General features: G+C 44.2%; 1 protein-coding gene and 1 non-coding gene across 2 annotated transcripts in view; both read right to left on the reverse strand.

Annotated features, from left to right (window-relative positions):
* Nucleotides 1-14,651, reverse strand: part of UNC45B (unc-45 myosin chaperone B) — a 28,160-nt gene that overhangs the window by 7,544 nt on the left and 5,965 nt on the right. Inside the window, exons 6-14 of the mRNA XM_006924952.3 lie at nucleotides 13,959-14,126; nucleotides 13,245-13,413; nucleotides 9,822-9,992; nucleotides 7,355-7,526; nucleotides 4,482-4,782; nucleotides 3,516-3,610; nucleotides 3,206-3,347; nucleotides 2,319-2,459; nucleotides 320-447 (exon numbers count right to left, since the gene is read on the reverse strand). Coding sequence (XP_006925014.1) covers nucleotides 320-447; nucleotides 2,319-2,459; nucleotides 3,206-3,347; nucleotides 3,516-3,610; nucleotides 4,482-4,782; nucleotides 7,355-7,526; nucleotides 9,822-9,992; nucleotides 13,245-13,413; nucleotides 13,959-14,126 — 1,487 coding nt within the window. The remainder of the gene's footprint in view (nucleotides 1-319; nucleotides 448-2,318; nucleotides 2,460-3,205; nucleotides 3,348-3,515; nucleotides 3,611-4,481; nucleotides 4,783-7,354; nucleotides 7,527-9,821; nucleotides 9,993-13,244; nucleotides 13,414-13,958; nucleotides 14,127-14,651) is intronic.
* LOC112473346 lies at nucleotides 10,861-10,979 on the reverse strand. Its single transcript, XR_003043989.1, has one exon. It is a non-coding gene; the product is annotated as a 5S ribosomal RNA (ribosomal RNA).

Here is a 14,651-nt window from a genome sequence, read left to right on the forward strand (position 1 = left end):
CGTATTGTAACTGTGAGCTTGTCTGCCTCCCCCATCAGGCTGCACAGAAAGTGTGCTTTTTATCTCTGGAATATCAAGTCCCACACAAAACGTGGAAACCAGGTAACCTAAATGGACAATGACCTCTTTCCTCCTGGTATAAACTCCCACCTGTGATGACCTGCCCTGCCATGTCACTTTTCAACGTTGATCCCCTTCAGTCTCCTCTCCGGACCCCCGGTGGATCATTCCCTCATTTACTCCCTGCCATTTCTATCTCCCTGTCCAGCCTCCTGCCCCAGTCTCCTCAAACCCCAGCCCTGGTCCACCGCAGGCACACCTGGCCAGCAACTCTTTGGTCTGGTCGGTGAGAATGGCACTGTCCGCTTTCACCATGCAGACCAGTGCGGAGATGATGCCGGCCTTCAGGAGCCGTTTCACCCGCATGTCTATGAAGTCCTTCTTGTCCTGGGGAGATGAAAGGGTGGCAGTGGGTACCAGGCCAACCTGTATTGGAACTAAGATGGTGCATTTCTGACTTCTTGTAGTAGGCTGAATAATGATCCCCCAAAGATGCTCTAATCTCCAGAACCAGTGAATGGTTACCTTACATGGAGGAAGGTATTTTGCAGATGTGATTAAGTTAAGGAACTTGAGCCTGGGAGATAATCCTGGATTATCTTCATAGGTCCAATATAATCACAAGGGGCTTTATAAGAGGGAGGCAAGAGGGTCAGAGTTAGTAGTGACTACAGAGGTCGAAGTGATTCAAGGTCATGAACCAAGGAAAGTGGCTTTTAGAAAGAAGTTGAAAAAGATAAGGAAACAGATTGTCCCCTCTGAGTCTCCAGAAAGAACTTGCCCTACTGGCACTTTGACTTTGGCCCAGTGAGACCGATTTTAGATTTCTGACCTCCAAAACTAGAAGATAATAAATTTGTGTTATTTTGGGCAATCATGGTTGTGGCAATTTGTTATAGTAGCAATAGGAAACTAATGTACTCCTCCAGGTTCTCTTTATCCAAACAACAGCCAAGGGTATGGTTGTGACAATTTGTTATAGAAGCAATAGGAAACTAAACCTCCAGGTTCTCTTTATCCAAACAACAGCCAAGGGTCTGTATAGCATGTTCTGCTGTTGTGAACTTCAAAACATCTCTTCCTTGCCCTCTCACCTCCCGATACAGAGCAGCTGATATGGCCAGGAAATCAATCCCCAAAACTCTTCATTCACAGAGGAGTGAAATAAAAGAGCGATTATCCAAAACACTAGATGACCCATATGTTACATTTTTTGAAAATAGTTTGCTTTCCATTAGGGTATGTGAGAGGGTAAGGGGATATAGGCAGGAAAGGGGAGAGAAAGCAGATAAAGCTGACATAACAAATAGGTTGGGTTGCTGGAAACCCAAAGTCAGCCCCAGGGTTGAACAGTCTCAGATAATCGTGGGAGTGGCTGGGGAGAGGCTGACAGTCATGGACAATCTCCAGAAGCCACATTTGAACTTTACAGCAGCAGAACATGCTATACAACTCTTGTCCACATGAAATACTATGCAGCTTTAAAAAATGGTTTAGAGAATGACATAGCTATGAGAAAACCCATAAGGTATTTTCCCAAATTGAGTACAAAATGATAACTACATTCCGATTATAACTATGAAAAGAAAAAAGATGCACAGGAAAACAAGCCTCTGCTAGGTAACATAACATACTAAAATGCTGATAGTGGTCAGGGGGAGATCATGCGATTGCAAATGGTTATTTTCTTTTCTCTCCATTTTTTTTTTTTTTTTGGTTTGTTTTCAACACGGATATCTTACTTTACGTGACTTTAATCATTTTTAAAAATCTGAATGTTTTACTGGCTGGAAATATGACACATATATATTCATATGCAAGCAATATATATGAAGTATACCCTTGTGTGCAGGGGATCTGGAGGGCCCCAAGGGAATTTGTGATATCTGAGCTACTGTAGATGTCCCTCTTCTTATATTCATATTTAGCACTCATATCCTAAATCTAGATATCCCAGGAAACAAACATTTTGTAAGTGTTACAAGCATGGAACACAAGAGTCTGATGTCCATGATATCAACAAAAATTGCAAAATATTCATTATGGCTCAGTTTTCTTAGACTTCAAATTGTTGGGTTCCTTACCTCTCCCCACCCCCAGCTTTCCACCACCCAAGATAGAACATTAAAACTAAGAATTACTTGAGTGCCAAATCCTCCCGAACACACTCTCACAGCACCTGGCCATCGCTATCTTTCCTTTCGAACTCTCTGGAGGTCTGGCGGCACAGACCCCTGCTGGAATGTCCCTGTCCTCACCTTGGGGTGCTCCTCAGGCACATGTTGCTTGGAGAACTTGGCAAGCTGCACAAGCTCGGGGATAACCTCCTTGACATCATAGCTGTTGGTGCAGTTCACCAGGGTGGTAGCCACTGAGTACAGGATGGTCTTGTCAGAGGTCTGGAGGGAAGCACGGAAGGAGAAAGGCAGCAAGGAAACTTTAGAACGAACTTCTGCTTCCAGACGGTCCCCTCACATGGCCTGCAAGTGTATTTGGGAGGAGTGTGTGGTTGGTTTGGCTCAGCTCAGAGAAGTACAAGTAGCACAGAGGGAGAGGAATTGGCTCTGCTTATACGGAGTAGGCAAAAATTTCTCCTGCACCCTCAACAACACCCTCGAGGGAATGGGTGGGAGTCCTCAGAGTGTGCCCCTTGCTTTGTGCCTCTTTGCAAAGCCCAGGCCAACATGTTTTCACATAGTGTGACTACCTCTCCTGGGGCGGGGACAGGATGGACACGGATACCCTCTGGTCTGGCCCTGGGGAAACTCCTTCCCACATATTCTCCCTTTAGAGGTAGAAAAGATGGGGAAAGGAGTCTGGGATGGACTGGGACAGAGGGAGGGGACCCAGAGGAGGTTAGGTACTGATTCTTAGTTCTTCAAGACCTCACTTCCTGAGGATCCCTGGGAAATAAGACAATCCTCTTGTTCATCTTCCCACTGCCTGGAAGGCATGAAGAGTTGTGAGCTCATTTTGTAGGTAAAATGAGGGCAAGAAAGGAAATGACCAATCTGGGTTTACACAGGGAGAAGAGGGTATAGCCAGGGTGAGGACACAGGGGACCAACCTTCCAGGCTCGGCGGTAGGCCCTGTGAGGCTGAATCCAATAGATCGTTCCTAAGGCCAAGGTCAGGGCCACACTTACCTTGGCCAGCTCAAACATGGCCTGCAGAGCAGGGATGTCCTGGACAAAGTCGTCCTTCACATCAGCATCCAGCGTGAGGTAGGCCAGGCCCTCCACTGCCCATCGCCGGGTCCGGGTATCTATGGATGCATTGCACAGCCACCTGGAAGGGGGAAAGAGAGACACTGGGAAGGGGGCCAGGGCTCAGGTCAGGGCAGTGAAGCCATTTCAAGGTAATGGGTAGCAGGCGAGGGGCTTTTCACCATCTGGCGTCCACTAGGGCACATCCTAGAACGGAGATAACAGACCTAGGGTAATAGGACCCCCTTACTTGCGACATTGTTTGGCCAGCTTCTCTGTTGACCCTTCAGCAAACTGCCTGAGACCGTAGTCTGTGCCACCTGCAGAACCAAGCTTACAGAGTCCCTGTGGAGGAAGGGAGACAGTGGACTTTTGAAAGATCAGAGACATTAAGGCTTGGGGACAAGGCTTTGCTCAAACAGGTCTCTGTGGCTGGAAGACTTTGCCTCTTTTACTTTGCCTGGATAAACTTCTATGCATACTATAAAACTAAGCTCAGTGTCATCTCATCTGAGATGCCCTCCCTGAGGCTTCCAGATGAGGGTAGATGTCCCAAAAGCTGGAAGATATTACCCTGCTCCCTTTCCCTCACCATTTTGACCCCACAGATCTGAAACTGCAATGATGAAACTTGTTAAAGCACAAAAACTGGCAGAGAAATCCTATCTTGTGGGTAACAAATTCAGATATGAAGAATTTCACCCAGGAAATTTGGACTCTTGTTAGAAAAAAAATCTCTTTCATAAGAGAAAGCTCATAATAACAGAAGCTAAAGTTAATTTTTAAAAATTTGATAGAAACAAACAGAAAAGATCAGACTCAAATTTTTACTACAACTGTTTACAAGGAAAAGATCAACTAAAATAATTTTTGTAAAATGGAAATGGAAAAAATAAAGCAGGTTTAACTGTGCCATGTAAAAACTGATTAAGGAATCAAACTGACTTTTTGGAGTTTGCTCAGAAAACACTTGCTGGACAAAGCTCATCAGCGTTAGTGTCATTCAAAAGCACAGAGATGTAGGAGGTTAAATGGCAAGGTCCGCCATTCTGAATCTATGTTCTCACAGCCTCCTGCATATCGTCTTGCTCTGCAGGGGCCTGTGGGTGGGTCTGGGTGCCCCTTAGAGCATGATCTCCTCAAGGATAGGGGCTATGCGTCATTCATCCTGATGTCCCTGGTGCCTGGCATGGTGTCTGGTACCTAGCCCACTCACCACCAGTGTTCGGATCTTGATCTTCTCATTTTTGGTGGTCTTGTAGATCTCTTTGAGCAGTGACACTCCATTGGTGATGATGAAGGTGGCACGGCTGAGCTTGGTGGAGGCATAGATGAGGGCCTCCACGGCCACCAGCTGGTCTGCCTCACGCTCCGAGCCACACAGCGCTACCATCATCTCCATCACACCTTTCAGCCCCAGCAACTGATTGCCCAGGTCAAAAGGGCCTTGCAGGATCCCTGACACTATCTGGATGGCAATCACATTCTTGTCCATGTCCTGGGGGTCAAACGTGCCCCTAAAACAGAAGACAAGGGTGATCAAGAGAATTGGCCCAGAGGGGAGGAAAAAGTGTGAGATTTGGGGGCAGATAGATTTGGATTTGCATCCTGGATTCACCACTCATGTGCTGTGTGACCTTGGACAATTCACTGAACCTCTCTGAGCCTCAGCTTCTTGACCTGGCAACTGAGGATGGTAGAATTATGTCTCAGAGTTTCAATGAGGTAAATGACATAACAGATATGCCAGGGATTGTGTTCCCCAAGAAACACACTCTGAGATGGGATTGACATGTAAGAAACTTATTAGGGAGAGCTCTTGGGATCAACATCTGTTGGGGGAGGGAAGAAAGCAGGACTGGACAGAAGGAGGCATTGGCTTCAATGCATTCATGACAAAGCCTCAGCCTGTGAAGAGTTCTAGAGCTGAGACACTCCTCAAAGTCATTCCACGTTGGTGTGAGAGACAAGTCATTCAATGCCGGTTGCCCTGGGAAGCGTGAACAGCTATCCTTAGCTGAGGCAAGTCCTGAAAGAGGTGACAGTTAGGAGCTGTCAGCCAAGAGGCTTCCCAGCAGCTAGGCTGCCTGGCGAGACAGTATAACAGCCACAACACCACAAAAGGGCTTACCATGGTGCCTGACACACAGCATCACTCTGAAATGTGGCTGAGTCACAATGTAGCTGGAGCCATTCGCTCTCCTATCTGGTCTCAGTCCCTTCCTCTATCAAGTGACAGTGTGGACTAGATGAATCAGAAGGTTCTACCTTCCTTTCAGAATCTACTGTCATCTACTCTACAGGAGAATCTCCAGTTTGGAAACAGCAGGGCTGACATGCCTTCTGATCTTTCAGTGATCTGCCCAGGTTGGTTCAATGTGGAAAATCAGGGCAGATGTGCCCAGGAGAAATGCAGGTGTGTATAAATGAAAGAAGGCAGCATGGACTAGTCAGGAGAACTCCACACTGAGAGTTGGAGACCTGGGCTCTGGTCCTACATTTGCCTCTGGCTGACTGGGTGAACTGGGCAAGTCTCTCTGGGGGTGAGAGCTTGGCTTTGGAGGTTCTGAGAGCCCCTTTGGTTCTGACACTCCATGCCCTGCTCCTCATCTCTCCACTCGGTGCCAGGGAACCTAGAGCCTTTCATAGTTAGTTGGGTTCTTTAAGCTGGTTCCTCATACTAGCTGGCGCCTGAACCTCCACCCAGCTGTTGGCTCCTGAGGAAGCAGGGTGGGGGCAGACTCAGGTGCCAATTGTAGAAGGCATGACTCCATTGATTGAACCTCAGGTGACTGGCCTAGGGGCAGAGGCCTGTGCAGAAGCAGCATTCCACAGGCTGACAGGGAGGGGGCCTCAATCAAAAGCCTGTGCCCAAACCAGGAATAGCTGGGTGATATTTTTCCAAACTTGATTTAGGACCTCATGAGAGATTCAAGAAACTGACCACAAAAGCTGAAGTTGAGGAAAAAAAAAGACCAGAGAAGCCCTAAGAAACTTTAAGTGAAACAAAGTCAGGGGTTAGGAGAAGCTATGGATTATGCAAGCGTCAGCAAACTTCAACCGTGGGCCAGATCTGGGAAGCTGGGAAACTGAGAATGGTTTTTATCATTTTAAAGAGTTTTATTTTTTTACTTTCTGGCCCTTTATTGAAAAAGTGTGCCAACCCCTAGAAAGGATAAAGGAAAAGCAGAGTGAAGGCAGAGTCTTTACCCTCCCAAGACTCATCTGAGGTGCTTTTTAAACATACAACCTCCTGAGCCATACCCCAGACTACTAAGTCAAGGAGTGTCCCAGAAATTTGAATCCCATACAAGTTTGAGAATCATTGGAATAAAGGATTAAAAGGCCATGTAGCAGTGGAAGGAGAAGGGAGAGGACACATAAGAGAAACAAAGATGCAGAAAGAGCATCTGAGTCACAATAATGATGGTGTGACAGCGAGAAGACCCAGGAACTCCAGTCACTGAGGGCCCTGAGCTCCTGTCTGGTTCTTAAAGCCTTGACAAGCTGATATCTGCTCCTTTCAACCACAGAAAACTCTGGTAGGTTTAAAGCATGTCCAAAAATATTTTGACATTCCTCCCTGCAAAAGGTAGAGCCTAATTCTTTCCTCTAAAACATAGACCAGACTTAATGACTTGATTCTAGTGAATAGAGTGTGATGGAAGTGATGGTGTGTGACTTCTGAAGCCACATTATAGAAGACAATGCCACTTCTACTTTGCTCTCTCTTAGAACACTCACTCGAGGGGAAGCCATCTACCACGAGGGGCGGTCCACACGGGGAAGAATCAAGGCCTCCCACCAACAGCCAGCACCAATGTGCCAGCCATGTGAACGTGCCATCGTGGAAGCAGATCTTCCAGCCCCAGCCAAGCCTTCAGATGACTGCAGTTGAGGCCAACATATGATTGTAACTTCATGAGAATCCCAAAGCCAGAACCGCCCAGCCGAGCCACTTCCAAATTGTTGTCATGTTATTATAAATGATTATTGTTGTTTTGAGGTGCTAAGTATTGGGATAATTTGTTACATGGCCATCAATAACTAATACAGAGGCCGACCCCGTGAGGCCTCCAGGGAACTCACGTGATGTACTCCTCACAGATCTTGCGAAAGTGATCGCGCTCCGGGTCACAGCGCAGGTCGTCGTAGAGCTTATTGATGAGGATAGAGGCCAGCATGCGTGTGTTGTCGGTCAGAGGCAGGCAGGATGGCAGATCTGGAACCTGCCCCACCACCTTCAGGATCTTCCTCAGGCCTGCAAGACAGATGGCAGTTGCATGTGTAAGCCCCCTGCTGGGCTCTGTCCTCACAAACACCCCCCCACTCAGTCATGCCTTAACACCAGCTCCTTTCCATCCTGCCTTTGGCAGAACATGCCTCATCCAGAGTGAAGAGCACTGAGATGGGGCCAAGAGACTCAAGTTCTACACCTGACTCTGGCCTACTTGAGCAATTCTCCCCTCACTATAGGCTTCTCTTTTCACATTTACAAAATCAAGAATAGTTGATCTCAGAGGACTCTACCAGTGCTAACAGTCCATGGGTTGATGTATAACTTTCAAACACTTTTATATTCTTCTTTCCTCCAGACCTCGGTTTATTTGTCAAATGGGAACAATACTATCTCCCTCATAGAGTTTGAGGACTCAATGATTTAACGTATGGAAACTGCCTGGTGCTGATACAGACACAACATTATCGCTCAATAAATATTTATTATTTGTTTAGACTACTATATTTACTAGTAACTGTTATTTTCCCATTTCTTCTCTTCTGTTGAAGAATCTTCAGTGGCTTCCTATTACCCATCAGGCTAATGTAAATGTCATGTATTTCTTGAAAAAAAAAATGAATGAATGAGTGAATAAATAAATGAGCACTTTTTAGGTACTGGACACCAAAACAAAAGGAACAATCCTGACCTCCAAAAACTCATGATGCAATAGGGAAGACAGACGTATAAAGATTATAATACGATGTGATAAGCGCAGAGTAGTAACACCATGGACAGGGTGATTTGCTCCAAGGAAGTAAGAATTGCAAGTTATTTTGAGCACTTACTCCAAGAGCTTTACACATTAACTCATTTAGTCCTAACAATAATCCAACTGGTTAGGAATCATTATTCCCATCTTTCAGCGCACAAAAGCAAGACTTGGAGAAGTCAAATAAGTTACCCAAGATCACACAACCGGCAAGTGACCTAGTGAGGACAATCTTCCAGGAATGTCTGATTTCAAAGCCCACAACGTTAACTGTGATACTATGCTGCTTCTGGGACAGTAGACAGCTTGACTTCAGAGCCAGGTTTTAGAGGTAAGAGTTGGTCAGATAGTAAGTGGCACAGGGAAATGAGACAAGGAAAGTTCAAGGTAAACACTGGAAGGCATGAAACTCTGAGTGTTAACAGAATTCGGTGGTAAGTTTTATGCTATGTCTATTTTAGTACACACACGAAAGCACTGGTAGGACTGGAGAGTAACAAGAAGCGGCCTGATGAACTAAGCCAAATTCCCTCTCCAAGGCCATGATCAAATGCACCTGTTCCACTTCCCGCCACCTCCCGCCACCCATCTCCCACTGTTCCCTTCGATTCCTGCCCTTGCCTGGAATTCACATTCACCTTCTGCTAGAACATTCAACCTCACCACTGCAGCTTTTTATTATTATACCAGGATTTTAAGTCCACATTATTTTTACCCAGGTACTATTTATTTTTATGCCTAGAATACCACTCACCTCACCCCATAAACCATGCAGTTGGGCCTAGATCCTTGTGCAGAGAGGTCTGCTGTTGATGTACAGCCTACAGAATACATGCAGAGAAGACTAGAACTGGGGGCGGGCGGGGGGCGGGCGCGGGGAAAATGTTTGGATGGGGCTTAAATACTTGAGTAAATTTGTTAATGTGCATTTTGCTGAGATCTGTGAAAACGAAACAAGGGAAGAGCGATATCAAAAGAAAATAAATTTCAAGGTGGTAAGGCTGATTTGAACCTTTCAGATCAATGTATGGTCTAAATGTCAATAAACTTGTGAGAGAATTTGTTGTAGTGCATTATAAAGCCACAGGTACAATTTCTGAACAATTAAAGAAGTTGATTTAGGAGAAGGGTAATACCTTGGAGCTGATAAATTTAGTGATGATCTGCTAGAATATTGTTACTGTGCTTTATATAAAGTACACTTGATGCCACTTGGCCCTTCTTGAAGGCCTGTGAAGTATTTTGAAACTTGAGGAATTTTATCCTGTGGTTGGTGGAGTCCTGTTTGTTTTTTAATAGTTGCCCGCATTTGTTAGGAAACTCCACCCAGATGTTTTTGGGTGTGTTTGGACATTTTCTGGGTGTGTTTGGGCCCTGAATTCAGAGCCTTGACCTATACCTTCACCAGCCTAGTGGTGGATCCTAATATGTTAACGGTTTTTCAGTTGAGACTGAAGACTTCTTCCAGACAAGAGCCATGCCTCTTCTACTTTCTGCTCAGAGCAAGGTACCCTGGTGCTCACTTGAAAGGCTGGAGCGAGCCCCAGGCCCTCCCATCTGCTCACCGTTATCCACCACATAGATGGTGCGTGAGTTGTCGTGAATGGAGAGGTCCTTCCTGGGGACATTCTTATTGAGCAGGTTCAGGGCCTGATCTCTGCCCTGGCCAGACACCTTCTTACTGACCAGCATGTCGAGCAGGTGGCTGGTGATCTGCTTCAGGTCCTTCTTGGTGTCTAGGGAAGGAGAGGACAGAGGTAAACAGGGGGGACTAGAGAGCCTCAGGTATGTAGGACCAGGAATGGCACAGGCTTCTAGAAGGACTCTGGAAATATCAAATCCACTGCTTCCTGGATATTGGAATTTTCAAGAATGTATAGTATTGCCCATCTCACCCCCCCAAAAAGGGAGGGGAATCCCTAGACAACACCTCCAGGGGTCCTTCAGCTACTCTGAACACTGGCTTCAACAACAGCCCATTCCATCTTTGAACAGCTCTGGTTCTTAGAGACTTCTTCATTCCAAACAATACTTGGCAGGGATCCAGGGATGTAGTATTTAATAAACTGATTTAATAAAATGTTTTCCAGAAAGGAAATTTATACTCTTTACAGACACCTTACTCCCCACAGATTCAGGCATGCTGGGACCCCGAATTTAAGCCTTTGCCTGGGGTGTCAGGTCCTCCTGCTCCCTTCGTCCTTCGCCTGGGATGCCCTTTTCCTGCTTTGACCTATATGACCTCTCTGAGACTTGGAGATTTTTGTTCTCATTCTAGTTTGGAGCCTGAAGGCAGGCAGGCAGAAATGGAAAGCTTTCCAAACCATGTCATATAAATACATGATGAAGGAATGGAGCTGTCTAACTGGATAAGGAAAGACATAAGTGGACATGACAGCTTATTTTCAGATACAGGTATGTCATGAGGGTGAGATAACAGAACTTATTCTGAGAGGCTCCAGAGGGCAGATTGGGACCAGAAGTGGGTGAAAGCTGCAAAGAGATAGATTTAAAATCAATATATAATTTTTTTTAAGTTAGGCAACCTTTGGTTGACATCACAGATTGCAAGGAACTTGTCAGCTTACAATCCCTTATTTTTCACACCTACAGCACCTGGGCTTCCTAGGTGGTCTCCCATGCAAGTACTAACCAGGCCTGACCCTGCTTAGCTTCCAAGATCAGATGGGATCGGGCTTGTTCAGGGTAGCATGGCTGTAGACAACATATAAAATTTTTTAGCAGAGTTGTCCAACAGCTCACTTACCTTGCAAGGAAGTTGCAGCTTCCAACAAACCAACCATAGCTCTCACCATTTACACTCTTGGGGAGTCCCCTCCCACACTAGGCCTGGGCTGGTCATGTGACTTATAGCACACCTAGAGGCTTAGAAAGCACTTGCACTTTGGGAACTTGTCCATTTAGAATCCAGCAATCATATTACATAGAAACCCAAGCTGCCCACTAGAGAGGCCACAAGGAGTAAAACCAAGGCGCCCTGGCCAGTATCTCCAGTTAACCACCAGCCATATGAATGAGGCCATCTTGGACCCTTCAGTGAGTCTAGTGCAGAAAAGGAGCGTGGCTTGTTGACCATGACAATAGTCAAACCACATCATGAATCCAGGACTCTACAAGGTTAATATCATTAATCTACAAAGAGTTCTTATGACTCAATAAGAAAACACTGGTACTTCAATAGAAAAAATAGGTAACAACATGAACAAACCTTTAGAAGACAAAGAAATCCAAATGGCTAATAAAAATAAAGAAAATGATCGCTTTCATTAGCAATTTTTAAAAATTCACACAAGATAATTTTTACCTACTGAATAGAAAAATATCTTTAAAATGATAATGTTTAAATCTGGTAAGAATGATTTCCGACTGGAACTCTTATTACTTGGTAAGAGTACAAATTGATGCACTCTCTCAGAAAGGAATTTGAAAGTAAGCTGGAGGAAGAACATTAGGTATGTTCACAGCCTTCGATCAAATACTCGCATTTCTAGAATTCGTTCCAAGAAAATAATTACAAATGCAAACATGGATTTATGTAAAGAACGGCTACTGAAGTGTTTTGTACAATTAGCATGCAATTAGAAACAATCTAAACCTCTTATAAAATAGAGCTGGTTGATAAGTTATGATACATCTATACAATGGGATATAATGAAATTACTTAAAACCAAGTTTCTTATGAGTGAATCTGCCTTTGTGACCCTCCCAGGCAGAGCAGGAACTTCTAAAATTATGCCTATGACCTGGATGTGCAGGAAGAAGCATGAATTTATGTGCATGGATGTAGGAATGAAACAAATGTAAAATTAATAATTATTAAAGGTGAAAGAAATTTTTTTGTTAAGACTATTAAATGAAGGAATTTTTATGTTTACGTAAATTCCTGTGTGTGTATTAAAATTTTTATTTTCTCCTGTTAAAAAAAAGAATATTAAGTTATATTCAACACTAATAGATTGTTCTGTGAAGAAAAAACACAATATTATCCATGAATTCCAATTTTGTTAAATAGATATTTATATTAATGGATAGAAAATTAATATGGATGGATAGAAAAAAGACAGTGATTATATTGGTTAGCTAGAGGGATAATTACAGATTTTTAGTGTTTTTTCATCTTTATGTATATCTAAGTTTTTTCAAATTTCTCCAATAAGCCTCTATTACTCTTTAAAATTGTAATAAAATGTATATACATAAAATCTACCATTTTCACCATTTTAAAGTGTACAGTTCAGTGGTATTAAGTACACTCACACTGTTGTGCAACCACCACCACTATCTACCCAGAACTTTCTCATCTTACAAAACTGAAACTCTATACCCATTAAATAACTCCTCATTTCCTCCTCCCCTGGCCCTGGGCAATCACCATTCCACTTTCTGTTTCTACGAGTTTCATGATTTTAGAAACTGAATATAAGTGGAATCATAGACTATTTATTTTTTTGTGACTGGCTTATTTCACTTAACGTATCTCTTCACTTAATATAGGGTTCATCTATGTTGTAGCATGTGTCAAAATTTTTTAAGGCTGAATATTATTCCATTGTGTGTATGTGTGCGTGTACACATACATACACAGTAAGTCCTTAATGGTGTCGATAGGTTCTACAACTTTAAGAGAAACAACATATAACAAATCCAGTTTTACCATACGCTAATTTATATAAGCAACAGTTAAGTTCCTATGGCATCTCATCAATGTTATCATGAAATGATGTTATTCGAGGACCTACTGTACCACATTTTGTTTATTCAGTCATCCATAGATAGACACTTGGATTGCTTCTACCTTTAAGCTACTGTACATAATGTTGCTATGCATCCGTTACTTTTATGATCAGAAAATTAGTATTGAAATAAAACCAGGCCATCTCCACACACAGAGAATGCCCAGTCTGGAGTGATAACTGACTTTCCCTTGCCCCCACCCCCTTGAACCATAACTAAAGAATATCTCCTACCTAGAACCAAGGCCTCCTCCTTCCCTCGATGCTCGCGCTTGTCCTCACCAGCCAGAGAGTCAATGATGGCCTGGAGCAGGTTGCAGACAGCCAAAGACATCTCCTCATTCTCCACAGCCATGAGGCTACAGATTCGGTCTATCCGGACTACGTGGAGAATCGCCGTGGCCTAGACCCCCAGCAAGAACCATAGTCAGCTGTCTGCTCTCCCCTTCCAGATGCTATGCAGTTTAGGGGGTGGGAGATAACCGCCCCATGCAGTAGGAAGATAAGCCCAGGAAGTCAATGCCTCATGGGGCCTGATGTCTGGGAATGCCCTTGACACAAGCCATGCTCTTTTCCAGAGGTTTAGAGCCACTGGCCACATGGAGCCATTGAGACCTCCCAATGTGGCAAATCCACATGTAAATGTGCAATACTTATAAAACACACACTAGATTTTGAAGACTTAGCATGAAAAGTGTAAACTATCATAGCCTTTGCATTCAGCTCTTTCTTATAAACAGTTTTCAATAACCTTATCTTTGCCAAGACCAATTTCCAACTCACAGTAGAAACAGAGGAGCAATCTCTGTTGAATCCAAGACCATACAATCCAAGTTGGGGGGGATACTTTAGACTTTGTATCAGAGTCTGTTTACATCAGCCACACCCTGCCCACATGTCACCCTCCAGGTCCTCAGATAGGTAAACACCCCACACCCAGGCCCTCACCCTAGCTCGGTGGCCGCTGCACATGCCCGACAGGGTCCGCACTGCAGCCAGCACCAGCTCAGGCCTCTTAGTGTCCATAAGCTGCAGTAGCAGGGCCACTCCATTGTTCTGGAAGATCCTTTCAGCCCCGGCTTCTTCACGGCCAAGTACAATGAGGTTGTTGGCTGCCTAAAGGAGGAAAGAGACAATGAGGGTCTGAAGGAAGGTTTGGCTGCTGAAGGCTTGGCCATGGGTCGAGTGTGGGGACTGGTGCAAGGGCCGGGTCTTCAAAATACCTTTAATACTGTTTCGACCTATAATCTTATTCCTGGAAACATTGCCCAAGAACATAATTCCAAAGAAAAAACACAGTAACTTGCATCAAGACCAACTTGATGAAATATATTGCAGTCATTAAAGTCATTAATAAAAAGGCTACCAAGCAACTTGGAAAAAACATTGGTAAGCAGAATGAGAATCATAGGTTCCGTCTGATCGCACTTATGTTAAAATAAAACTATACACACACACACACACACACACACACACACACACACACATATATGCTTACGGATAAGAACTAAAAATAGGTAGAGAAGTGTCAAATTAATTAAGCAAATAGGCCATTAGATCGAGGTGGCTTTAATGCCTTAGCAGTCTACCTAAGCAAACCAAACCCTAAGCCTGTAATACCTCAAGGTTAAGATGTCCAAA

The sequence above is a fragment of the Pteropus alecto genome, unplaced genomic scaffold (genome assembly GCF_000325575.1).
Source record: "Pteropus alecto unplaced genomic scaffold, ASM32557v1 scaffold98, whole genome shotgun sequence".
Classification (NCBI taxonomy): domain Eukaryota; kingdom Metazoa; phylum Chordata; class Mammalia; order Chiroptera; family Pteropodidae; genus Pteropus; species Pteropus alecto.